This window comes from Corylus avellana, chromosome 1, assembly GCF_965113065.1.
Source record: "Corylus avellana chromosome 1, dhCorAvel1.hap1.2, whole genome shotgun sequence".
NCBI lineage: Eukaryota > Viridiplantae > Streptophyta > Magnoliopsida > Fagales > Betulaceae > Corylus > Corylus avellana.
This window is the reverse complement of record NC_142490.1, coordinates 5471469-5496913: the sequence shown is the minus strand read 5'-3', so window position 1 is coordinate 5496913 and position 25445 is coordinate 5471469. Positions and strand designations below refer to the sequence as shown.

Sequence of the window (25445 nt, the reverse complement as noted above, 5' to 3'; positions counted from 1 at the left end):
GTTTATAATAAGGATACTGTTTTGCCTGCCTAGGATTTGGGAGACAAAGTTGCTTTCTTATGGATATTCCCTATATTTGTTTATTAGGTGAATTATTTGACTTCAAGTTGAAAGTTTCTTTTTTTCTGTGATTCAAGTTGGAATCAGATCAAACCACGCATACAACACATAAGATGTCTATTAGCTTCCAAAGATTCTTTTACTTTTAAAAATCATTTGTGAGGACTATATATATCCACTTCCAACGGGCCGGCCACTAGCTAACACATTGAGGAGGTTTTAGAGTTTCCTTCAATCCCAAGAAACCTTAGCATTGAAATGTCCTCCTCCTTTTTATCCATTTGCTTTGCCTTAGCACTAGGCTTAGCATATTCTGGCTTCAGTTTTTCAGTCCCCGATTGCCGGAAAATCTTGCATAGAGAAGACCCTTCTGAACCCTTTTGTCCTCTGAACTTCCATTTTCTTGGGGAATTGCTGAATGAAGGTGCTCCTGGGCCTGTGTCTCTTAACATGCCAAGACGGTGCCAATACGCTCTCGAGGCGATCCGTCTTGTTTGGTTGGAGTATCTTCGAACAAACGGGCGCTTTCTGCCTCCTTCCACCGATTCCAGGGCATGTTGGGAATCATACATGAGCTTAATTGGTCAGCATTTTCGTGGTTTTGATATCCAAACTGCTTGTGGGTATCACCCAGAATGGATTTCCAGGGGTTGTAAGAGAATTACATCTCGGGTGGAGTTCGAGAGCCGAATTCCTGAATCTAAATTGCAGGAAATTAAGCTTTTCTGTAACCAGTCTCTTGACAATAGCTCTGCTTGTGATGTGTGTACAAAAAGTTTGTCGAGCGTTGGTGAATCGTACTTGCAGGGTCCTGATATTGGAAATGTCTCAGATTGTTCGGGATATCCTTTCATGTATGCAGCTGCGATGGTTAATGGGTGTGGAAATACAGCAACTGCAAAGTGTTTGTTCTCGCTTGAATTTTCATTGCGGGCTTCCAACGCCAAGAGACATGCGATTGTGCTTTCTGGTGCTCTGACAGATTGTCTTGTTGGATTCTCTGGGGCATCCTCTGCAGTTCTGTTTATTTGGATGCGACGAAAACACTGCAAGAGAGAGAAGATCACTAAGGAGAAGACCGGTTTGATTCTTACCAACTTGGTGAAATTCCAATATGAAGACATTAAGAAGGCTACCATGAACTTTTCCATGGAGAATCTGGTCGGAAAGGGAGGATATGGGAACGTTTATAAGGGTGTATTGCCAGATGGATCCCATTCCCAAGTTGCTTTCAAGAGATTCAAGAACTGCTCTGCTTCTGCTGCAGGGGATGCAACTTTTTCACATGAGGTGGAGGTTATTGCAAGCGTGAGGCATGTGAATCTTGTTTCTTTGAAAGGGTATTGTACCACAACGGTTCCTCTGGTGGGTCACCAGAGAATAATTGTCTGCGATTTCATGCCTAATGGGAGCCTCTACGACCACCTTTTTGGATCAGAAATGAAGAAGCTTAGCTGGCCTGTTCGGCAGAAGATTGCGGTTGGAACAGCCCGCGGATTGGCTTATTTACACTATGGAGCGCAGCCGGCCATCATCCACAGGGATGTCAAGGCCAGCAACATACTTTTGGATGAGCATTTTGAGCCAAAGTCGGCAGATTTTGGGCTTGCAAGGTTCAATTATGCAGAGGGGATGACACATTTGAGCACCAGGGTGGCTGGGACTCTTGGCTATGTTGCACCAGAGTATGCTTTGTATGGGATTTTGACAGAGAGGAGTGATGTTTACAGCTTTGGGGTTGTGCTGCTTGAGCTTCTGAGTGGGAGAAAAGCAATTGAAACAGAGGAGGGAAAAGCTTCCCGTTTGACAGATTGGGCTTGGTCTCTGATGCAGAAAGGGAGAGCTTTGGATGTCATTGAAGAAGATATGCCTCAGTGGGGGTCCAACCAAGTGATGGAACATCATGTTGTTGTTGCAGTTCTTTGTTCTCATCCAATACGACATGCTAGGCCCATAATAGGGGTGTCAACCCGGTTCGGTTTCCCGGTTTTTGGCCAAAACCGGAACCGGAACCGGGGTACCCCGGTTCTCGATTTTGGGAAACCGGAACCGGAACTGGGACCCCAGTTAACCGGGGTCCCGGTTCCCAGCCAGTTTCGGTTTTACCCGGTCCGGTAACCGGTTTTTGAAAAAAAATTAATGTTTGGGGCTTATTTTAGGTATTGGGCCTAAAATAAGTCCATTATTTTTTTCATAAGTTAGCTCATTTAAAAAAAAGTTATTAATCTTTTTGTCTAAATTAAAGAGGCTTTATTGTGATTGTTCCAAATAATTAAAAAATAAACCTAAAAAAGCCTAAAAATCCTAAAAAATCAATGTTTTTGCCTATATGAGCCTTAAAAATAAAAAAATCAAAATTTTTAAAATACCCTAAAAATCATTTTAAATTAGATACATAAAGAAAACATTAAAACAATAAAAAGTAAAAACAAGTATGTAAACAAACCAACATGCACAAGAAATAAATACCCCTTACTACAACAATTCAAAACCCAAAAAAATAAAAAATAAAACAAGTATTTAAATAATCTACCAATAAAAAGAAATACACTCACAATAAAAATAGTTCACAAACATATTACAAAGACAATGTTAATATATATATATATATATATATATATATATATATATATATATATAAAATAAAACCCGGTTCCGGTTCCGGTTGCCAAAAAAAAAAAACCGGGAAAACCGGAACCGGTCCCCGGTTTCCCGGTTTCCCGGTTCTCCGGTCCCAGTTCCGGTTATTTTTGACACCCCTAGCCCACAATGGACCAGGTTGTGAAGATGTTGGAGACCCATTTTTTGAGCATTTTCAGCAGCCTCCGATCATTTTCTCTAAATTTAAGGATTCGAACTACTTTTTACTTCTCTATGTCAATACACACCTAATAGCATCCTTAAATGCTCCCTTATACCATTAAAATATTATTTTTTTATTTTACCTTTTTCTATATTTTATTCCTATAGTTTGTACTTTCTCTCTTCCCCTCATATTTTCTTCTTCTTTCTTCCGGCAGTAGCTATTTCTTCTTCCATGTGATTTTGCCATTTTCTTCTCAAATGGTTCAAGTTTGTCTTCTATTTCTTCTCCGATTTGCGTCAAGTTTGAGGACTCAGAGCGGTACGTTTATGGATGGAAATCTGATCGTGAAAGGACAGGGTTCAGATCGTCTCTCAGACCGAAGTTGAAGCAGTAAGATTTGATGGTTTCAGTCTCTGATTTGCGGTTTGCAATTTCTCCTCTGATTCACCATCTTCATTTCCTCTCTTCTCCTCTGAAACCTCAAGAAATCCTCTACCTTCTTTGATATTGTTGCTGGCCATTGGAAATGACTCGACAAAATCAGAGGTCTCTTTGAGATTAAGCTTGCAAAGTGGGTCAGGGAAGGCCTCTCTTCTCCTTCTGCGTTTGCTTGAACGGAGAAGAAGAAAAGAAAATACTGGGGTAAAGAAGGGGAAGACGAAGAGAGGAGAGAGGAGAGAGAGAGCGCATCAGTTTTATTAATACAATAATCATGTGAAATTGCTACAGTTGAACCCAAAACATTGATTCAACTGTAGCAGCTAATGGTTTAAAGAACCGAATTTGGGTAGTGCGATTGCAATAAAAAGGGCACTATAGCATTAAATAACTCTTTTGCACGCCTGGAGCTCTTCTGCACGCTTGGAATCACGCCGTTACAAACGGAAAACCATGTTTAAGCTAACCAGTAGTCCCCACAAGAGGCAAACCATGTTTTAGAATCCTCCTTTTTTTTTTTTTTTTTTTTTTTTTTTTAAAGAACTTTTAGAATCCTCTTATGTATGCAAAAAGTTTGATATTTTCACTGGAACTTTGCCACTTTGGTCTCTGTTAGTTTTTTTTAGGAATTTTCATAGTCGTCCCTTTTTTTATTTTTTGCAGGCATCTTCCTCTGGAACTTTGCTATGTTATTTTCACTCGATCTCCAAGAGGCAACTACTACCTGCCTCCATAAAACTTTGCTCTCTGTTTTTGACTTTTAACAGAAAAAAATGCAATTGCATTTTACCAATGTTGTTTTTTCGGTAGCTGGAAATAGAGAGTCTGAGCAATGCAAACTCGATGCCATTCTTTTGCTTGTATTCACCTATGCATATTCAAAAAAACAAAAAACACAAGACCTGGGAGCAGTTTTAGAGCCTTTGGACAAAAAAAACATAACACAAGACATTACCGTTTGAGCTGTAACGACGTGATTCCCGGCATGGAAAAGAGCTCAATTTTTTATTAATGCTGTAGTACCGTTTTTACTGCAGGCGCACTACCCAAAGTTGTTTTAGTTCAATATTGTACCGTTTTGACCTACAGCATTTATGCGGTAGTTTTTACTACTGAAGTGGAATCCTAAAGAACCATATAAGGAATTTGTTTAGGGACGTTTTTTGCGATTTTTTGGACATACTTCTTAAACTTAGGGAATATAGAGAGTCTGCTGAGAATGCTCTTACAATTAGAGTTTTGGTCTGCCCAATAAAGATCCACAACAATTATCTGTTCGAACTGTTAGTAATTTGGACCAATAACGTGAGAGACCCATATGAGACCTAATTTTGGGTTGTTCGGCCATCTACCCGAACATGCAGGTTTCATATAAAATTTCTTACATTATCTGTTCAAATTACTAGCAATTCATAGAATCATAATCCCAATACAGGTCAATTCTTCTAGCAGAAAAGTTAGCTCAGTCAGCTTGAGTTATTTGTCCCGCTCTTGGCTCAATTTTTAAATTAGGCTGGTATAAAAATAGATTATTTTTTTTAATTTTTTTTTTAATTTTTTTTAATATAGAAAATATGGAGATAGATCTTGATATTTAAAGGCCATAGTTATATTATTTGTATTTATAGACTTAATTTGCCTTTACTGGATAAGAATGGTATTTTAGATTGAAGAATGGTTTAATCTCAATTATAATTATTTAAATGGTTGGATCATGTTATGTGATAGACTGTACTACCCCAGCACCAGCCGTCCCTATATATACATATTTAACAAAATACCAAAATTTATGATGAACTATGGTAGATTAATTTGACAATTAATGAAAAATTCTTAATTAACATCTCTAATTAGCATCTGAAGCTGATAATGCAATACCTATTTCAACTAATCTGTGATACTGATATTTTTCTCTTTAAAATAAATTGAAAAATTAGAGACGACTAGAGAAACTAGAAATTATAAAATGAAAATCAGCAGCATGGCAATGATAAGCGATCGAAACTCGTAATAACGACTAAAATCAATGTCAGTTAGTAAGCGTAAAATATTAAATATAAAAAAAAGGGTAAAGTCTATTTAACTCTCTCAAATTACTACTTCAATGACAATTTACCTCATAAACTATTAATTGCGATAATTTACTCATCAAACTATCAAAACAATGACAATGTACCCCATTCTAATAAAATGATAAAATTACCCTTATAGAATTTTTAATAAGACAAAAATACTCTTACAAATTTGAAAGAAAATTAAATTTTAGTATTTTTGTTTTAATTTAAGTAAGGATAATTTCGTTATTTTAAAAAACAATAATTGCTTAAGAGCATCTCTAACAATAATAAATAAAAAAGCTAAAAAAAAGGTACAACTATTTATTTTAATTATTGTGTTTTTTTTTTAATACACTTTTCAAGAGTTTCTCTATTATTTTTTATTTGTTTTAAAATATTATTTCTTACTATAAAAAATCTAAAAAAAGAAAGAAAAAATAATATATATATATATATATATATATATATATATTTTTTTTTTTTTATATTTTTATAAGTAATAATAAAATATTTATATAGAGCGTTACAGACATACAGTACAGTTAATACATTTTACATAGTCTTTACCTAATCTGCTAAAAAGGCAAAAAAGATAATATTAAAATAATTAATATTTAATAGTTTGCACCAATGAACTGCTCACGTATCGTTCATCCCCAGACGGCCAGACCCCATGTATACAAGCATCTCTCCTCCCACTCCTCAAGGGCGCAGTCCACCGACACACAGAGTCAGAGGCAAGCAAGAAACATGGAAGAAGGAGCACGGACAACGACAAGAACAGCACTGCTAAGTGAATCCTCTTCAACCACAACATTGAATCTTGTCCTTAGCACCTTAGTCGCCACATGTGGATCTTATACTTTTGGAAATGCTGTAAGTATATATCATCATCATCATCATCATCACTGTCTTTTAGATTCAGTAAAGGTTTGTGCTTTTTCAGTTGAGGTGTTTTGCAGCAGCTGATCATCGGAGAAAAAGGGAAAGAATGAATGTTCATCAACGTGGGTTTTTCATTTTCATTGTTTTGGTTGCAGGTGGGGTATTCGTCACCAGCTGAGTCTGGAATTGAGGATGATCTTGGCCTTAACACAGCGGAGGTTCAATTTAAACATGCTTTTTTACTTCTTTTTTTTTTTTAAATTATTTTTTTATTTTTTATAATGTTTTTGCATAAACCAAGGGGCCAGCTCGCTCGACCGCCTCCAACCGAGGGGGTTTGCACAGCAACCCAGGGTGACCGCATCAACCTTCTTGGTTGGAGACGGTTGCACAAGCCCCCCCTCCACTAGGGGTGGCAAACCCGCCACCCCACTATCCTTTTTCTGCCTTCTTTTTTTTTTTTTTTTTTTCTTCAAATATTGTCATTTTTTTAATTAATAGAATAAAAAATATTTTTTAACATGCGGCGTGTGACTTCTTTAAATTAATTATTAAATTTGTAAACTTTTGTGAATCCCATGTAAGTGGTGGACCCCACAATTTTAAAGGTTGATCTATTGACTTTATAGGAAAATATAGATAAATTATTGGTACCAATAATTTATCTTGTTGATCTCACATCGATTGTAGAAGGGGCCGGTAGTGTGAGGGGTAAATAGTTTTGGATAGAATGAATAAAGTGAAAAATGTGAAACACTTATGAAGTTAAAAGTCCGATTTAAAAACTGATGGAGTATTTTGAAAACTCAGGAAGTTCTAATCAAATTTCCTTTTTAAAATTTTTATAAGTAAGAGTTCTGTTCTACTTTTGTTTTTGTTTTCTCAAAATAATCATATTTATTATTATTATTATTATTATTTTTTAAACACAACCAAACAATTTTCTTAGGTCGACTCCACAAAAAGCATTTTCCCAAATGTGGACTCTGTGAGAAAAACATTTTCACTTCAAAACATTTTTTTTCAAACTAAAACCAAAAGACACTTTTCAAGACCATTATCAAACATATCCTAATTCTTCAAGCGTATTTCAATTGTAATTTTGAGGAAGAGCGCAATAGCATTTGTAGTTGGCATCCAAGCCCAACAAGTTGATATAAAATTAAGGAAAACATATGCAGCACCCACTGTGTTTTGAGTCATTTGAATTTTAAAACCTAGTTTCCAACCTTTTGACATTAACTAGTCATTAGGACCCGAGTAATAGCTTCTTTCCAATCCATGATTTTTGTTAGCATTTTTTTTTTTTTTTTTTTTTTTTTTTTTCATTTTAAAAATATTTTGTTACCTCCACTTATGCCTTCCAGTTTCTCTATCATCTCTCCCCTCTCTGCGTTTTTCTACCCTTTCTCCTTTCTTTCTCACTCTCCCCTCCACAGCATGGTTCAACACAGCCATGACATTACTTGCATGACCATGGAAGTTGAGCCATGACAATTACCATGGAGCAGGGCTGTCAATTTTTAGCATGACTCGCGGACTTGGCACAAACATAACACAAAATTAACCTGCCAAGTCCAACACAAAATTAGTGGGTTAAGGTCGAAGGATCTGACCCATTTTATTAAATGGGTCGAATTAGGGTTGACGTATATAGTATATTGTCTTATACATTTTTTCCTAATTCTTTTTTTTCCCACGCAATGCAGTATTCGATTTTTGGTTCAATATTAACAATTGGAGCAATGTTAGGAGCAGTGTTTAGTGGGAAAATTGCGGATCTCATTGGCAGGAGAGGTGTAAGTTTTCTAGTTACCATCTAAATAATTTGTTGCATAGCCTAAAATTTCGATTTCACAGTCTACCAATTTTTTCAGTTAAATAGTATTGCTTTGTAAAGCAGGCAATGGGAGTTTCTGAAATAGTCTGCATCCTGGGGTGGCTTGCAATATTATTTTCCAAGGTCTTCGTATTCTTCTACTTCTATTTCTTTTCCTACATTTTCTTTACTTAAAGGTTTTCTTTGATTCACTTATATTTGTCTCATGTCCTAGACTATATTCTTTCAAGAAGTTTGATTGTCAGCAAGCAACTTTAGAAGAAAGCATTACAAAGAGATATTTCTTGTTTCTGTTGGAGTTTCAAGTTCAAGTTCTATGTATATTAATTTAGAAGATACCCAATGAAGCATATTTGCAGCAACTATAGTTCCTTTGGATATAATTTGTATTAGTTGAAATTTCCGAATACAGTTATATGATCGTATAAGGATTGATATACAAAGAGACTGAAATGAAAAACAAAAACAAAAGGTCTGAAAAAGATCAGCGACTATATTGGAGATTATTAAATTGTTTAGGGGGAATCAACTAGAAACTAAAGTGAATAATTTCATAACATAAAATGTGTATTCTTGTTGACAGGATGCTTGGTGGCTTGACATTGGAAGATTTTTAGTTGGATGTGGAATTGGGGTTCTTTCCTATGTGGTAATTGCAATTACAAGGTTTAGACTTCAAATATGATCACTTATTCTTCTGATGAATAATGATATTTATAATTTTTTTACAGGTTCCTGTTTATATTGCAGAAATTACGCCCAAGAATGTTAGAGGAACATTTACATCATTTTCTCAGGTAGATGTACTGATCATAGGTTTGAATTCAATGTCAGCTCCATCCTGTATGTGCCAATGTATTTTCCCTATGCAGTTGATGATAGGTTTTGGCCAAGCGCTCACATTTCTCACTGGTTCTCTTGTCAATTGGCGCACCTTGGCTCTAATAGGTCATCTGTTTATTAAGCTTGTATTGTTGCTAATACAGTCGAAAGATAGCTCCTTAAAATAGCACCTTGGCTCTATGTGATCTCATTCTCAGGAATTATCCCATGTCTAGTACATCTGCTTGGCCTATTTCTTGTTCCTGAGTCTCCTAGATGGCTGGTAAGTCCAATTCAAGCTTCTGCTGGAAGTCGTCTTTTAGGTTGGTTTGTACATGGTGCATTAATAGAATGGGAGAAAATTAAGGATGTTTTTGTTTACCTTGTTACATATATATGAAGCCTATAACAAATGAAAATCAATTTTAGCATTGCATTAGGTTCAAGAGTTAATGTAGCATTAGTATTATTACTATGCTCTGAGTTGGATTGCCTGCAGGCCAAATGTGGTCGCATAAAAGAGTTTGAAGCTGTGCTGCAATTCCTCAGGGGAGAAAATGCTGATATTTCTCAAGAAGCAGCTGATATCATAGTAATCCTCTTTTATCATACTTAATAAAGGAGCAACTAGTATTGAACTTTTATTGGTAAACTCATCACTTATTCCAAAACCTCAATCATTATTATTATTATTATGCAATTGACTTTCATTGTCTTACAGGAATATACAGAAAACATTCAATGGATATCTGAAGATGGAATTCTATACCTATTCCAGCGGAAATATGCTTATTCAATATTAGTAAGCACTCTAAATTATTTTAAGGTGTTGCCTTCTTGTTTAATATCTTGTGTGATGTCTAGACATTTTGAAACTGTCATAGGTTGGAGTCGGGCTTATGGTGTTCCAACAGCTTGGAGGACTTAATGGGTTTACATTTTATACAAGTGTGATATTTGAGTCGGCTGGTAAGTTACGAGACTATAGTAATTACTCATGCTTAATTGAAAGAATCATATCAATTATCATAGAGAAAGGAAGACATAATAGCTGCTGTATGACAGGTTTTTCTAGTAAGCTTGGGACTATAGCAGCGGCAGTTGTTCAGGTTCACTGTAACCTTCATATATCTGGTATAACTTGTTTCTTCTCTAAGATTAAGTAGTAATTTCTATGCAGATTCTCATGACAGTTTTGGGAGTACTCTTCATAGATAAGTGTGGAAGACGGCCACTTCTACTGGTCAGAACTGAGCAATTTTCTATTTATATTTGTAGTTTATTTACCACCCCATACTGAAGAAGTCTGCCAATGATTTGATTGCAGATATCTGTGGCAGGAACATGCTTAGGTTGTTTCCTCACTGGACTTTCATTCTTCTTGCAGGTTATTTTTGAAGCAAAATTTATAAACCTATATACTTTTGAAGTATCACTGTGTCCTAAAAAGTTTTTAAGTATCACTTGATTTTCATTCTTCTTGCAGGATCTTCAAAGTGGGAAGGAGCTCATTCCGATTTTGGTCCTTATTGGTGTATTGGTAATGAAAACTGAATTCATGCCACTCCTCAACACCTAAAAGCAGAAAAAACTCAAACACTCCTGGCATAAGGAAACAAGTAGAAATGTTTGATTTTCCTCGCCCCTGCCTTGCACATACAACACATACTTCATGCCTTTCTTTTCCAGTTGTGTATTAATAATATATATATATGATTCTGCAATCAGGTTTTCTTGGGTTCTTTTCAGCTAGGATTGGCAGGAATACCATGGATTATTATGTCAGAGGTACGTTTTAAGCTTCATTTCTGCACTAAACTATAACAAATTTAAGCTAGAATGACATAACAAGAAGGTATTATTAGCTTGAAAATGAATATGGGGGTTTTTTTTTTCTTCTTCCAGATATTTCCTATAAACATCATGGTTTCCGCTGGAAGCCTTGTGACTTTTGTGAGCTGGGTTGGTGCTTGGATTATTGCTGTCACTTTCAACTTTTCATTTGGGTGGAGCACAGCAGGTAATGCCGTCCTCTAATTAGTCCTCCTCCCCTTTGTGACTCTTCATTCACCTAAGCTTCTTTGTTCAGAAGAAAATAATAATGAAATAGAAATAAAAGCAACAAAGACAAGATTTTATTCTAATGACTGTTCTTGGTCCACCATTCCAGGGACATTCTTCATATTCGCAGGCATATGTGGCGTGGGAATTTTATTCATAGCTAAGCTGGTGCCAGAGACCAAGGGGCGTGCACTAGAAGAAATTCAAATATCAATTACTCATAGTCTGCAATGATCATTATAAATGACATCAAATCCTTGCATCTAATCACTGTTTGAATTATTAAAACAATTTTCAAAATTTGTATGTATATATATCTAGTTGAATGTCATTGAATAGGGTATGGCTTAGTGGGGGTCGAATCAAGTGATGGAATTCCTGGAGTCGTGATACACAACACACGGCGTGCCACGCACGCCTGTGCAATTTTTTTTTTTATAATTAAAAAAAAAAAAGTTTTGCACAGGTGTGCGTGGCACACCGTGTGCTGTTTTACTTCACCCGAATTCCTGATTCATATAAAATTCACTGTTTGTGAAAATGTTGGAGGCGCACTCCTACAATGGGAGTGCTGGCCTGTCGGAAAAGGATCAACAATCATCGGTCCTAATTGTTAGTAATTGGAACAAATAATATGAGAGATTCATATAAAATTCACTTGTTTAAATAAATTTTAAGCTGTTTGGTGGTCGCCTACTCGAACATGTGGGTTCCATATGAAAGCAGATATGTTTTATATAGGATCTCAGATCTTTCACATTATCTATTTAAATTACTAGTAATTCGAACAAATAATTATTGCGATCTAAATCTAGGTTAGCTCTTTTAGGAAAAAAGTTAGCCGTGCCAACTTGGGTTATATGTATATCTCTTGGCCCATTTTAAATTGTCAACATGTGTATTGCACCATAGTAAGTTGATTATGGTGCAATCGAGTAAGTAGCTGGCCATGTGCTGAACCACTCTCTCTCTCAGCTAGGGCCGGCTGTTTCATTAGGCCAATTAGGCTGTCACCTAAGACTCCCATTAAAATAATTGACATACTCTATTTAATATAAGATAAAAGGTAATATTGTATTAACATTAAAGTCAAATAATAAAATTTATAATATTACCCTTCATTTTACACTAAATAGATACTCTCCATTTAATTTGAAATGGAGAGAATCCTATTCCCAGATAGGTTGAATACCTTTTTAATAAAGCGATGGTTTATTCGAATGCTCTTAATTATTAAGGTTGGTCGGTGTAAAGAATTAAATGCTCAAAAGAGAAAAGATGAAAAGTTTGGATAGTCCCAAAGAGGAATTATGATCCCCACCCATTCATTTAAACTGAAGAATATCCCATTAGTTATATTTGATGAATATTTTTGTCTTTGAGGAATATTTTTGTCTTTGAGGAAAAATGAAAAGATAAAAAATACTATTCAAATATAACTAACTGAATACTATTCGGTTCAAATAATTCCAATTATGCCCAGTCGTCTTCACACACAACCCAACCATTAGTTCAAAGTCTCACTAAAAGCCCTGCCCCATCCCATGGAAGCATCCATGCATCACTGCATCTCTCTCTCTCTCTCTCTCGTACTCTCCTCTCAACCATATTTCAACTTATTTTTGTTTTACACCTGTAAGTCCCACCATATTCCTCTTCACCCCATCCCCTTTATACAAATATTCCTCCTCCCCACCCTCCACCACCCCCAATGAGTTTAGGAGGAAGCATGGAAGAAGGAGCACTCCTTCTGGAACCAAGGCTCCACAAGACTGAATCCTCTTCAACCACAACATTTATTCTTCTCCTCAGCACCTTAGTTGCCACCTGCGGATCTTATACTTTTGGAAATGGTGTAAGTATATATATAATTACTGTCTTTTAGATTTGATTAAGGTTTTTATAGTTTTGTTGTTAAATGTGTTTCACTTTAGCTGTTAAACTTCTCCCCCTTCTGCCCTTTTCTGCCTCAAACTATAGGGACTAAAAGCGCAATTATCCCTATATTATATGAGCAACATAAACAAACCTGATGAGTATTCATCAAAGTGGGGTTTTCATTGTTTTGCAGGTGGGGTATTCGTCACCAGCCGAATCCGGAATTAAGGAAGACCTTGGCCTTAACTTCGCTGAGGTTCAATTTAGCTTATTATTTAGTAGACTCCTATTATAACTGTCATACAATTTATAAGACGCGACAGTCATAATTTCTTTTTTTTTTTTTACAATTAGTATTTGATTTAAGAGCTGATTTTCACCGTCATAACATCAAGTTGTATAACAGTTATATAATTGTTTATGACTAAATAGCATTTTACTCATGATTTAAACATGGTTATTATATTAGCTAACTAATATTTCCATCTGGAGGTCAAAAACTTAACATATGGGTGCAGCAGTGTCATCTGAGATTATTATTAAGGTGAGGGCTGTGGTACTTATAGGCCTAGATTTGAAGACCAAATGGAAAGTGACAAGTGGATTTATTTGTTTACTTTTTTAGGGCCAAAAGAAAGGAGCAAACGACTAGCCGTTGAGACTTGGACTTTAATTAGGATTCGAAAATTACTGCCAGAATGCTTGGACCAATATTTCAACTCGAGATTAATAACCTTTTGAAATGAAAATTACATTAAATCAAGAATAAAATAGTTTGAAATGTCAAATACTTTGAAAAATCTATACCAACCAGTCTCTAAGGCCTAGTTTGGAAACCGTTTTGAAAACTGAAAAAAAAAAAAAAAAAAAAAACACTTTTCTCCAAACTATCAACAAACTATTCAAAAACATAAAACGCTTTTCAAAATTATAAAATACTATTTAAAACTTTTTTCACACTTTTTTAATAAAAATATTTTGAAAAGCTAGGTGCTTAATTCTTTATGTATCAAGGCTAACTTTTTGCTTCAAAAAAATTAAAAAAATTAGAGAGAGGTGGCCCAGCATCTCTATCAAGATTAATGTCACGTAATAACAGTTTTGCCCTCTTTTTTTTCTTTTTTTTTTTTTTTTTTTTTTAATTTTTTAATTTTTGGCATTTTTTTAAGGTTAATTACTTTTTTAGCACTTAAGTTTTCATTTTTTTTTCTTACCTAAGTTTCAAATCGTTTCACAAATAGTACCTAATTTATGGAAAAAGACCAACTTAATCTCTATGTTACATTCCGTCGGCCCAAACTAATGAAATGCTACGTATTGTCACATACAAATAACACTTGTCCTAAAATAATTATAAAAAAATTAAAAAAATTAAACTCTAAAAATAAATTGAAAAATTATGGGGGTGGCCGGTCACCCCCATTTTAGCCATTGGGGGTAGTTGAGCTACCTCATGGCCGGTTTGGGGGTGGCCGAACCACCCCCACCCCCACCCCCACCCCCAAAAATAATCATGTAAGAAGCACATGAATTTTTTAATTTGCATGCGAGAATGACATGGTATTTTAATAAAATTATTAAAAAAAACATGTGTTTTTTAACGTATTTAATTCAAGAAAATTCCTTTTGAAAGAAATTTATGTCATTTAGAGAGAGACTGCAATAGCGTTTCTACGTAGTTGGCATCCAAGCCACTTCAATAAGAATTATATTTTGTTCCCTCCACTTATGCCTTCCAGTTTCTCTATCATCTCTCCCCTCTCTGCATCTTTCTACCCTCTCTTTCTCTCTCCCTCTCCCCTCCATAGCATGGTTCAACCTCCACAGCCATGACGTTAGTTGCATGGCCATGAAGTTAAGCCACGGCAACCACCATGGCTGTTGCTCAAGCTTTAAAAATGAACAAAAATAATAAGCCAGCGAAGATGCACGCAAGATGAACGCCAAAATGCAAAGAAGCATTTCTCAAGTTGTGTTGAAATAGAATTATGCAGGGTGCTTGATTTGTCCACCTCCTTACACACACACACACAAATCTGAAATTACATGATTGTGGGGAAGTCTTTGTTGATTGTTACAATATATTGAATTTGTGTTCTTTATGTTATATTCCTTTATTAGATTCATTTTTCCTCATTCCATTTTTCACACTTGGTGCAGTATTCGATTTTTGGTTCAATATTAACAATTGGAGCAATGTTGGGAGCAGTATTTAGTGGGAATATTGCTGATTTCATTGGCAGGAGAGGTGTATGTTTTCAAGTTACCCTCTAAATAATTCGTCTACCAACTTTTTTAGTTGATTAGTATAAGCTAATCTTATAAAGCAGGCAATGGGAGTTTCAGAAATACTCTGCATCCTAGGGTGGCTTGCAATATTATTTTCGAAGGTCTTCTTATTCTTCTACTTTTATTTCTTTTCCTACCTTTTATTTACTTAAAGGGTTTCTTTGATTCTCTTATATTTGTCTCATATTATAAGAAATTTGATTGGCAACAAGGATTAATAGTCAAGCAGATTGTCAGCAAGCAAATTTAGAAGAAAGCTTTAGACTTAGCATTAGAAAGAGATAGTTATATTAACTTTCTTGTCTCTGCTGGAGGTTCAAGTTCAAGTTCAAGTTCTATGTATACTAATTGAGAAGATGCCCCCCATGAATTGAAGCATATTTGTAACAATAAAAAAGAGATTGAAGTGAAAAACAAAAATAAAAGGTCTGAATTGGGCCAGCAACTATATTGGAGAATATTAAATTGTTTAGGTGGAATCAACTAGAAACTGAAGTACTGAATGATTTCATAACATAAAATGTGTATTCTTGTTGACAGGATGCTTGGTGGCTTGACATTGGAAGATTTTTAGTTGGATGTGGAATTGGGGTTCTTTCCTATGTGGTAATTGCAATGACAAGGTTAAGACTTCAAATGTTATCACCTATTCTTGTGATGAATAATGATATTTTTTTACAGGTTCCTGTTTATATTGCTGAAATTACACCCAAGAATGTTAGAGGAGCATTTGCATCACTTTCTCAGGTAGAGTTTCTGATTATAGGTTTGAATTAAATGTCAGCTCCATCCTTTATGTGCCAATGCATTGTCCATATGCAGCTGATGATAGGTTTTGGCCAAGCATTCACATTTCTCCTTGGTTCTCTTGTCAATTGGCGAACCCTGGCTCTAATAGGTCACCTATTTATTCAGCTTGTATTGTTGCTAATACAGTCACAAGATAGCTCCTTAAAACTGGCTTCTATGTGATATCATTCTCAGGAATTATCCCATGTCTAGTAAATCTGCTTGGCCTATTTCTTATTCCTGAGTCTCCTAGATGGCTGGTAAGTCCAATTCAAGCTTCTTCTGGAAGTTGTCTTTTAGGTTGGATTGCACATGGTACATTAGTAGAATGGGAGAACATTATGGTTATTTTTCTTTTCCATGTTACATATATATGAAGCCTATAACAAATGAAAATCAATTTTAGCATTGCATTAAGTTCCAAAAACAAATTCATTACTATGCTCTGTGTTTGATTGCCTGCAGGCCAAATGCAGGCGCATAGAAGAGTTTGAAGCTGTGCTGCAAGTCCTCAGGGGAGAAAATGCTGATATTTCTCAAGAAGCAGCTGATATCATAGTAATTCTTACTTTTACCATACTTAATAAAGGAGCAACTAATATTGAAACAATTATTGGTAAATCACTGCTTATCCCAAAAGCTTATATTATTATTATGCAATTGGCTTCCTTGTCTTACAGGAATATACAGAAAACGTTCAACGGATATCTGAAGATGGAATTCTATACCTATTCAAGTGGACATATGCTTATTCAATAACAGTAATAAACACTCTAAATTATTCTTAGGTGTAGCCTTTTTGTTCAATATCTTGTGTGATGTCTAGACATTTTGAAACTGTCACAGGTTGGAGTCGGGCTTATGGTATTCCAGCAGCTTGGAGGACTTAATGGGTTTACATTTTATACAAGTGTGATATTTGAGTCTGCTGGTAAGTTATGAAACTATAGTAATTACTCATGCTTAATTGAAAGAATCATATCAATTATCATAGAGAAAGGAAGACATAATAGCTGCTGTATGACAGGATTTTCTAGTAAGCTTGGGACTATAGCAGCGGCAGTTGTTCAGGTTCACTGTAATCTTCATATATCTGGTATAACTTGTTCCTTCTCTAAGATTAAGTAGCCATTTATATGCAGATTCCAATGACAGTTTTGGGAGTACTCTTCATAGATAGGTGTGGAAGAAGGCCACTCCTACTGGTCAGAACGAAGCAATTTTCTGTTTATATTTGTAGTTTATTGACTATCCCATACTGAAGAAGTCTGCCAATGATTTGATTGCAGATATCTGTGGCAGGAACATGCTTAGGTTGTTTCCTCACTGGATTGTCATTCTTCTTGCAGGTTAAGCAAAATTTATAAACCTGTATACTTAATTTGCTAAATTATATTCTTTTGAAGTATCAGTGTCCTAAAAGGTTCAAAAAGTTTTAAGTATCACTGGTCTTTCATTCTTCTTGCAGGATCTTCAAAGTGGGAAGGAGCTCATTCCGATTTTTGTCCTTATTGGTGTATTGGTAATGAAAGCTAACCATAGGGAAACTTTTTCAAGCTAAATCAACCCATTTTGTGTTTTTTTTTTTTCCTTATTGGTGTATTGTTATTTGAATCAAACACCTATCCTAAATCCATGCTACTCCTCAACACCTAAAAGCAGAAAAAACACAAACACTCCTGGCATAAGACACACTTCATGTCTTTCTTTTCCAGATGTGTATTAACCATATATATGATTCTGCAATCAGGTTTTCTTGGGTTCTTTTCAGCTAGGCTTGGCAGGAATACCATGGATTATTATGTCAGAGGTACGTTTTAAGCTTCATTTCTGCACCAAACTATAAAAAATTTAAGTGAGAATGACATAACAAGGAATTAGCTTGAAAATGAATAATGGGGTTTGTTTGTTTGTTTGTTTTTTTTCCAGATATTTCCAATAAACATAAGGGCTTCCGCTGGAAGCCTTGTGACTTTTGTGAGCTGGATTGGTTCTTGGATTATTGCTGTCACTTTCAACTTTTCATTTGCGTGGAGCTCAGCCGGTAATGCCTCCCTTTAATTAGTCCTCCTTCTCTTTGTGACTCTTCATTCACTTAAGCTTCTTTGTTATGAAGAAAATGATAATGAAACGAAAATAAAAGCAACAAAGACAAGATTTTATATGGTCCGGTCTATGATCTACTTTCGCAAGATAAAAGCCCTAAGGATTATATATATTGTGCTCTTATTTAATTGATAAATTTACAATACAAAGGGTTCCTATTTATATTGAAGTTGAGAGAATTCAAAACGGTATAAGAGATCAAATCAAATTAGATTTAAATATATTCAAATTAGATTTGAGGTTAAGCTTTTGGAACAAGTGATGATTTAATATAATATTAAAGCCAGATGTCTATTTAAATTAAATATTCTACGTGTAGAGATAGAGTATTGATTAAATTTACTTCTTTCTATTACTTTAAACTTTTTGGATAAGTGATGATTTAGTAGATTTACCATTTTTTTTTTTCTAACGATTGTTCTTGGTTCACCATTTCAGGGACATTCTTCATATTCGCAGGCATATGTGGTGTGGGAATTTTATTTGTTGCTAAGCTGGTGCCAGAGACCACTGGGCGTGCACTCGAAGAAATCCAAACTCATAGTCTGCAATAATAAGAAAAGAGTAGTTATAAATGGCATCAAATCCGTCAGTTTCATTATCCCTATATGCAATTACATAATTTTTACAACATTTTTTTCTCTTGTATATAATAAAATATATAAAGTGAGAAAGAAAGAGACTGGTAAGGGCCTTTAAGGCTATATATTGAAGTATGTTGAATTTTATTACAATGATCATTATTTGTAGATGTTTGAGGGAGGTGTCAAATGTCGATGGAGTTGAGTCGTGGATGACATAGGGAGACACTGTCAACGCTAAGCCTTGAATGGCTAAGAGCCTGTTTAGAATTGCGTTTGAGAAATATAATTTTTATGTCAGAAAAACGTTTTTTAACAAAAGCTCGTTTTGACCATTTTTAAACTTTTTTTTTTTTTATTCAAAAAAGAAAAGAAGAGGACAATGATTGATATAAATTAGATTACCACAACCCCCTCGTTGTGGTAACAAATATAGGGATCATAGACACGTTTTTTCAACAACCCACATTGGGTCGTACGTAGCTCCAACTGCAAGTCAACCTGACAAGAATGCACGAAAACTTCTGTTTTTTTAATTTATTTATTTCGGGAGTTGTACATTCAATACTCCTTTTTGTAAACACTGGAAAAGATTCAGATATGATATGATCACCCCGATTTGGTTAAATTTAAAATGTTGATTAGTACTCTTCATTCCTAGAAATTTCCAAGTGTATATATATATATAATCCAAATTCCAATAGTTATTTTATGTGACAGGTCAAGGAGAGTGTATAATTCGAGAGAAGGTGTAAGATTTATCCCAAGCAAAAGCAGAGAAAACCCCTGTTTTTGAGATGCCAGAATATATAAATCAATGTTTAAAAAGCAAGAAAGCCGCTCATATTGCTTTGATTCCTTTGAATTCTCGGATAATATTCATTTAGTGTAAAATAAGAAGGCAATATTGTAAATTTTATCGTTCAACTTTAAGACAATATTACCCTTCATTTTACACTAAATAAATACTCTTCGTTTCATTTGAAACGGAAGAGTATTTTATTCTCGTGTTAATTTGTCTCACCAACCGCAGGCAGGCACCAACTCTCACTCTCACGTGCTGGGTATATAGTGGAAGAGGCTTAAGAGGTTCTGCACTCAAACATCAAAGAAGAGAAAAAAATGGAAGATGGACTTTTAGCAGCAGAGGCCAATGAGAACTGCGAGGACGTGTCAGCAAGTGATTCCAAAGCCACGGCCATTGTTGTACTGAGCTCCATAGTCGCCCTCTGCGCTTCACTTTCTATTGGGTGTTCTGTAAGTAGCACTATATTATCCAAACACCCAATTGGTCTTGTTATATATATATATATATATATTTTCTTCCAAAAGAAAAGAAAGAGGCCGGAATAGGAGCAACTTTGTCTCAACATTTGCAGTATTACTGGTTTGCAGTCCGGATTTTCATCTCCTGCTGAATCTGGAATTATGGAAGACTTGGGCCTCTCTGTCGCTGCTGTAAGTGCTAATCCTTTATATATATATATATATATATATATATAGCTAAATTTGTTTATGGAAGTTTCAAAATGCAAACAGTTTGAGACTTGTTAATACAAGTAGGCCGAATAATTGAAGTCCAATAATGAGAGGGCCCACTAAATAAATAACCCATGTGGAATAAATAACTCATGTGGAGATAAAGATTATAATTTATAAGGTTCTATTTCATATAGTTTACCCGAGCAATCCCATCAGGCTTGAGATTTCTTATAATTTTTTTTTTTTAAATTTGAGATTCTCAAATTCATAAATCTTAACTGTTCATTTTATCCAAGCGATTAAAATAAGCCATGTTTTAACATTTAATGAAGAAACATGGCTTATTAAATTCCTTAAAGGTAATTTCCTTATTAAATTTTCTCATTAAATGCTGAAACATGAATTATTTTAAACGTTTAGATGAAATGAACGGTTTAAATTTATGAATTTGAGAAAGGTATGTCAATCCCTCAATCCCTCACATCTAGTTTAGTTCAATAAATGTTTAGCTAAATTTTACTTAAGGGATTACATTTTAATTATTTTAGATATTCATTTTTTCAAAACAATTACATCATTCACCATTTTAGTTATCAACTTTTACTTTTCAATTTAAAATATTATTTCTTTATTTACTTTCCCAATTCACAAAGAGGAAAGAGAACAAAATTGTTTATTTATTTATTTTTAATTATTAATATAGCCAAGGATTTGTTGTTTGTTGAGTACTATCAGCAAAAGTTTAGTCATTTTATTGAGCTGGATGTGAAGTTTTTTTGAGAAATTTTTGGTACAGGACTAGCCAAAATCTTAACTTCAATTTAGTGAAATGTGACACTTATCCCTTAATTTAGAACTTGTTATCTTGATTGTTCCTATCAAATTTTCTCTGTTATTTCACATAATAATTTCAGTGTCTTATTTACTTGCATGCCTTTTTCCCCAACCTCACTGTGCAGTATTCAGTTTTCGGTTCAATAATGACAGCAGGAGGAATAGCAGGAGCACTTGTTAATGGAAAGATAGCAGATGTCATCGGTAGGAGAGGTGTAAGATTCTTTTGCCACTTTTACTCCCTCAAATTCTCCCACATTTTTTTTTTATTATTATTAATTAATCATTATTTTCTATCAATTTAAGTTTTTGGGATTATTGGTGATTTAGCATAATATCAAAGTAGAGGTTCGAGTTCAAACCTTGACTCTATAGTTTATGACAATTTCAATTACATATTCCAAGTGTTGGGAAGTATACTCTTTTTTATCATATTAAGATTATGGAATAACGGATGATTTAACACTTTTTTTAATGGTATTTTAATCCAGACATTGTGGTTCTCTGAGTTCTTCACCATTGCAGGGTGGCTTGCTATAGCATTTGCAAAGGTTTTTCCTCTTCTCCTTTGATTTATGGAAACAACTTCAAATAAGATGAGGTCCTTTTAATTTTTGCAAAGAGTGCATTCTGATTGAACTTTACTTCTGATGTCTATTTGGTTGTGGCCATTTTTTCCATTGAAAGATTGTTGAAAATCATTCTGAAGCAAGTCAGACAGATATCGTTTGTCACATTTCCATTTCTCTGCATTTAACGTTTAGATTCATAGCAGAAAGATCATTTGAATTCTTCCTGTAGAATGCTTGGTGGCTGGACCTTGGAAGACTGTCTTTGGGATTTAGCAATGGGATTCTTGCCTACGTGGTAATTATAATAAGACTTTTGATTCCTACTTAATTTAGCTATCTATCTGTGAAACACTTGCTAATTATGATAGTAATAAATCCAATTCCAGGTTCCTATATATGTTGCAGAAATTACCCCAAAGAACCTTCGGGGAGGATTTACATCCGCTAATCAGGTAGGTAAGAATTACTTATTATGGTGTTTGGACTGAATTCCTAACTCAATTGTTTTACTTTAATATATTTCATCAAGTGTACAGTTGATGATTACTTGCGGCATTTCTCTGATGTACTTCATTGGAAATGTCACTTCTTGGCGCATCTTGGCTTTAATTGGTAATTCCTTTCAAGATTTCCATTAGTTTAATTGGTAATTGCAGCATCAAAGTGATCCTTTTGTCCAATTTCTGTACAAATTTCATCTATTTTCTGTGCTCTAGGAGTCGATTTGAAACAAGGCCAAACCTTAGGGACGAGTTTAGTAACTTTCCCTACTTATTTATATGTAGAGAATTTCTGAGTCAATTCTATTTGTGTTCATTTGTTACTTTCAGGTATCATTCCATGTCTCATAGAACTTCTAGGCTTATTCTTCATTCCAGAATCTCCTAGATGGCTGGTGAGTCCAACTCAAAGGTTATAGTGAAAATGTCATGTTTATGATGCATCTAAAGTGTAAAAGAGAAAGATCTTCTTTTTCGCTTTTATCTTAAAGCATACACAGTAAAGGAAAAGTGAGGATCCATTAGAATTGTCAAATGATCATACAATTGCCTGCAGGCTAAAATTGGCAAGGAGAAAGAGTTTGAAACTGCTCTACAACGCCTTAGGGGAAGGAATGCTGATATTTCTCAAGAAGTGGCTGATATCAGGGTAAATTTTGCAACCTCAAGCAGAATAATTTTTGGTTTCTTATGTTTTAGTATTTATGTGTTCCTGTTTTTGCAGGATTATACGGAAGCTTTGGAGCTGCAGTCAAAAACTAGATTTCTAGATTTGTTCCAAAGGAGATATGCTCATTCACTTACTGTGAGCCTTACTAGAAATGAAAACAAATTAATTTTTATACATAGAACCTCTTCCTTTCAAAACATGTCTAATCTTTCTACTGTATCTCTTAAAAGGTTGGAGTTGGATTGATGTTACTGGTACAGTTTGGAGGGAACAATGCCATTTCTGCTTATGCCGCCTCTATATTTGAAGAAGCTGGTAAATTAAGGGCCTTTAGAACCGCTTTCCATAGTTAAATGATAATATAGAAGACATGAAAAAGGATGATATGGATCACTGGTTTATGACAGATTTTTCTAGTAGTGTTGGGACAATATCAATGGCTATTATCCAGGTACTAATTGATGCTTTAACTGCAGAATGAATCAAGGCTTTTGGTTTATGCATTTTTACCAAGTGTAAATATTCAATTGCAGATTCCAGCTACTGCTGCTAGTGTGCTCTTAATAGATAAATCAGGAAGACGGCTACTTCTAATGGTGAGGATGGAAAAGGATACATTTTTAAGGTAATAATTTAGTTCATTGATTAAATGATAGTGAAGTTTCCATTTCTTGTAGGTATCTGCTGCCGGAATGTGCTTGAGTTGCTTTCTTGTAGGCTTGTCATTCTGGTTTCAGGTTCACCCAAATCCATATATATACCTCTTTTTCTATTGTTTTTTGTATACTTTTATTGGTAAAAGATCATTGTTTGAAAAAGGTAAGTTTGCTGTGAGCAGGACCTCCAGCAGTGGAAGGGGCTCACTCCCATTTTGGTGTTTATTGGCATAATGGTATATACAATTATTCCCCTTCTTCACAAGGAAACCCATCAAAGATACCTCTTTTCTATGTCTCATATTTTGTAACAATTCCATATATGCTTGAAATACCATATAACAATTTGTGGTGTTTAAGATTCCTAAGTTTGGATGCTATCTGAGTTCTTAAAAGGAGAACGGACCTTAGTGCCTGCTGATGATCATTAATTGTTTTCATTTCAATGTTGTTGTGTTTAACGGTGTAGGTGACACCACGTGATGTTCCATAATTTATATCGTTAAATACAACAACCTTAAATCCTAATCAAGTCGAGTTTGTCGTTTACTAACTAATAGCAATGCTCAGGGGTATGCTGTTTCTTACTCAATAGGCATGGCAGGAATACCATGGGTCCTATTGTCAGAGGTATATAACTTTCTTGTTTCAAGTAATAGAAAGAATCTTTTCATTGGTTTTAATAGCAGTTTGACAGAAGAAGAAGAAGGTTTTGAGCTTTAGATTGAAGGGTCAGATTTTGTTACAGATATTTCCCATGAACATAAAGGGCTCAGCTGGAAGCCTGGTGTCTTTAGCAAACTGGACCTGTTCTTGGATTGTAACCTACGCTTTCAACTTTATGATGGAATGGAGCTCAGCAGGTAATCAAACCCCTGCAGCCCCACTCTCTCCGGTTTTTTTTTGTTTTTGTTTTTTAATAAAAACAATGTTTTGGGTACGTATGTACACTACTACAGGAACATTTTTCATATTCTCGTTGATATGTGGTTCAGCTGTTGTATTTGTTGCAAAGCTTGTACCAGAAACAAAGGGGCGAGTGCTAGAAGAAATACAGGCATCGATTACCCATTTGGTCCAATAATTAAGATGAATTTCCCATTCTATTAATTATAATACACTGTGTTCACACCTGGGTTTCCAATGGTTTTTAATATTTATATCTCGTGTGGTATTCAATTATTTGAATGATCTACTTTGATCATCTTGTTTCTATTGAAATTATTAATGGAAATTAGTAATATGAGATGCATTTGTCCCCCCACATATATGATCCACCCACTCTGTACATTCACATGATCAAATCTTCTACGGGATATTCCAATTATTTTTATTTATATTAGGTTTGATGGTGATCAGTGAATGGAAATATTTGTTTAGAACAATTAAATACCACACGTATGTTATTAGAAAAAAATAAAACTCAGTAGATTTTTAATTTTTGGATTGAAAAAAGTATTTTGATGTAACATAAAGATCAAAAACAATTTTTTTTTTTTTTTTTAATGTTTTTGACTTGATGATAACTGAAAACAAAATTGTTAACAAGAAAATGACCAAGTATGGTTCCATTTCACAAAGAGAAAATGTTATTCAACATTTTCAACTGTCCATCTCCTAGCATTTTTTTAATTTTAGTTTTTCTGACTTATTTTATTTTATTTTTATATAAAAAGAAAAACAAATAAACATATATCTGTTTAGTCAACTTAAACTTAAAATAGATCATCTGATGTTAAGGCCTAATACCTATTACGGCGAGAGAGTTCCGTCCTAATATTTTTTCGGTTATCATTGACTTATGTGGAATTCATAAATTTAATGGTTGATTTTTAAGATGAGATTGGCCAAATATGAGAAAATATTAACCCATAGCATTTTTCAACATTTATTCATTTATTTTTTAAATTAGCCAATATATATATATATATCTTCATGGCACGTTGATCATAATAGGAACATTAACAAGTCAGAAACAAGAAGCACGTGATTTGATAGCCTTAATATAAAAATGCCAAAAATGGCAACTAAACTAAACCCACCCGAAAGTCTCCCATGAATCCGTCGTGTGTTCGGTCTCAACAAACTCTCGATCTGTCTGTCTGTATGTCTTTCTCCG

General features: G+C 34.6%; 3 protein-coding genes and 1 pseudogene across 9 annotated transcripts; all 4 read left to right on the top strand.

The window, feature by feature from the left end:
- The first annotated feature begins 312 nt into the window (after positions 1 to 312).
- Positions 313 to 3260, top strand: LOC132168966 (putative LRR receptor-like serine/threonine-protein kinase RKF3 pseudogene; annotated as a pseudogene).
- A 2762-nt stretch (positions 3261 to 6022) lies between these two features.
- LOC132168666 (sugar transporter ERD6-like 5) lies at positions 6023 to 11300 on the top strand. 5 transcript variants are annotated; one of them, XM_059579673.2, is made up of 18 exons: positions 6023 to 6237; positions 6402 to 6464; positions 7956 to 8045; positions 8150 to 8209; positions 8670 to 8735; positions 8818 to 8883; positions 8959 to 9034; positions 9127 to 9191; positions 9408 to 9500; positions 9630 to 9710; positions 9793 to 9877; positions 9974 to 10017; positions 10089 to 10151; positions 10236 to 10295; positions 10395 to 10448; positions 10637 to 10696; positions 10814 to 10928; positions 11079 to 11300. In XM_059579673.2, exons 1-18 carry the CDS (start codon positions 6112 to 6114, stop codon positions 11201 to 11203), a joined length of 1392 nt encoding a protein of 463 aa, XP_059435656.1. In that variant the 5' UTR covers positions 6023 to 6111; the 3' UTR covers positions 11204 to 11300. The 5 variants fall into 5 exon arrangements, with proteins under 5 accessions (XP_059435656.1, XP_088369041.1, XP_059435653.1 ...); XM_088512915.1 differs by having other exon boundaries at positions 8132 to 8209; XM_059579670.2 differs by having other exon boundaries at positions 9793 to 10017.
- A 3865-nt stretch (positions 11301 to 15165) lies between these two features.
- Positions 15166 to 18668, top strand: LOC132168667 (sugar transporter ERD6-like 5). The gene is made up of 15 exons (XM_059579675.2): positions 15166 to 15237; positions 15677 to 15742; positions 15818 to 15883; positions 15959 to 16034; positions 16121 to 16185; positions 16391 to 16483; positions 16606 to 16686; positions 16772 to 16856; positions 16953 to 16996; positions 17068 to 17130; positions 17215 to 17274; positions 17394 to 17447; positions 17676 to 17735; positions 17855 to 17969; positions 18470 to 18668. The coding sequence occupies exons 1-15, from the start codon at positions 15181 to 15183 to the stop codon at positions 18583 to 18585; spliced, it is 1101 nt and encodes a 366-aa protein (XP_059435658.2). The 5' UTR covers positions 15166 to 15180; the 3' UTR covers positions 18586 to 18668.
- Positions 18669 to 19637: 969 nt separating this feature from the next.
- LOC132168661 (sugar transporter ERD6-like 5) lies at positions 19638 to 24574 on the top strand. Of its 3 annotated transcripts, none has more exons than XM_059579663.2 (18): positions 19638 to 19869; positions 20008 to 20070; positions 21054 to 21143; positions 21420 to 21479; positions 21730 to 21795; positions 21887 to 21952; positions 22037 to 22112; positions 22331 to 22395; positions 22557 to 22649; positions 22725 to 22805; positions 22901 to 22985; positions 23078 to 23121; positions 23204 to 23266; positions 23348 to 23407; positions 23509 to 23562; positions 23897 to 23956; positions 24075 to 24189; positions 24322 to 24574. In XM_059579663.2, the coding sequence occupies exons 1-18, from the start codon at positions 19735 to 19737 to the stop codon at positions 24408 to 24410; spliced, it is 1365 nt and encodes a 454-aa protein (XP_059435646.1). In that variant the 5' UTR covers positions 19638 to 19734; the 3' UTR covers positions 24411 to 24574. The 3 variants fall into 3 exon arrangements, with proteins under 3 accessions (XP_059435646.1, XP_059435645.1, XP_059435647.1); XM_059579662.2 differs by having other exon boundaries at positions 24286 to 24571; XM_059579664.2 differs by lacking the exon at positions 19638 to 19869 and having other exon boundaries at positions 21054 to 21141; positions 24286 to 24570.
- The last annotated feature ends 871 nt before the right edge of the window (positions 24575 to 25445 follow it).

What these genes read in the sequence shown, in the direction of transcription:
- LOC132168661 (XM_059579662.2), top strand. Translation starts at nt 19,735, where the DNA reads ATGGAAGATGGACTTTTAGCAGCAGAGGCCAATGAGAACTGCGAGGAC. An exon ending in TGGGCCTCTCTGTCGCTGCT is followed by an intron (nt 20,071 to 21,053) that starts GTAAGTGCTAAT and finishes CTCACTGTGCAG; the next exon opens with TATTCAGTTTTCGGTTCAAT. An exon ending in GCTTGTCATTCTGGTTTCAG is followed by an intron (nt 23,408 to 23,508) that starts GTTCACCCAAAT and finishes TGCTGTGAGCAG; the next exon opens with GACCTCCAGCAGTGGAAGGG.
- LOC132168666 (XM_059579668.2), top strand. Translation starts at nt 6,112, where the DNA reads ATGGAAGAAGGAGCACGGACAACGACAAGAACAGCACTGCTAAGTGAA. An exon ending in TTGGCCTTAACACAGCGGAG is followed by an intron (nt 6,465 to 7,955) that starts GTTCAATTTAAA and finishes CACGCAATGCAG; the next exon opens with TATTCGATTTTTGGTTCAAT. An exon ending in AAGAAGCAGCTGATATCATA is followed by an intron (nt 9,501 to 9,629) that starts GTAATCCTCTTT and finishes ATTGTCTTACAG; the next exon opens with GAATATACAGAAAACATTCA.
- LOC132168667 (XM_059579675.2), top strand. Translation starts at nt 15,181, where the DNA reads ATGGGAGTTTCAGAAATACTCTGCATCCTAGGGTGGCTTGCAATATTA. An exon ending in TAGCAGCGGCAGTTGTTCAG is followed by an intron (nt 16,997 to 17,067) that starts GTTCACTGTAAT and finishes ATTTATATGCAG; the next exon opens with ATTCCAATGACAGTTTTGGG. An exon ending in GAAGAAGGCCACTCCTACTG is followed by an intron (nt 17,131 to 17,214) that starts GTCAGAACGAAG and finishes ATTTGATTGCAG; the next exon opens with ATATCTGTGGCAGGAACATG.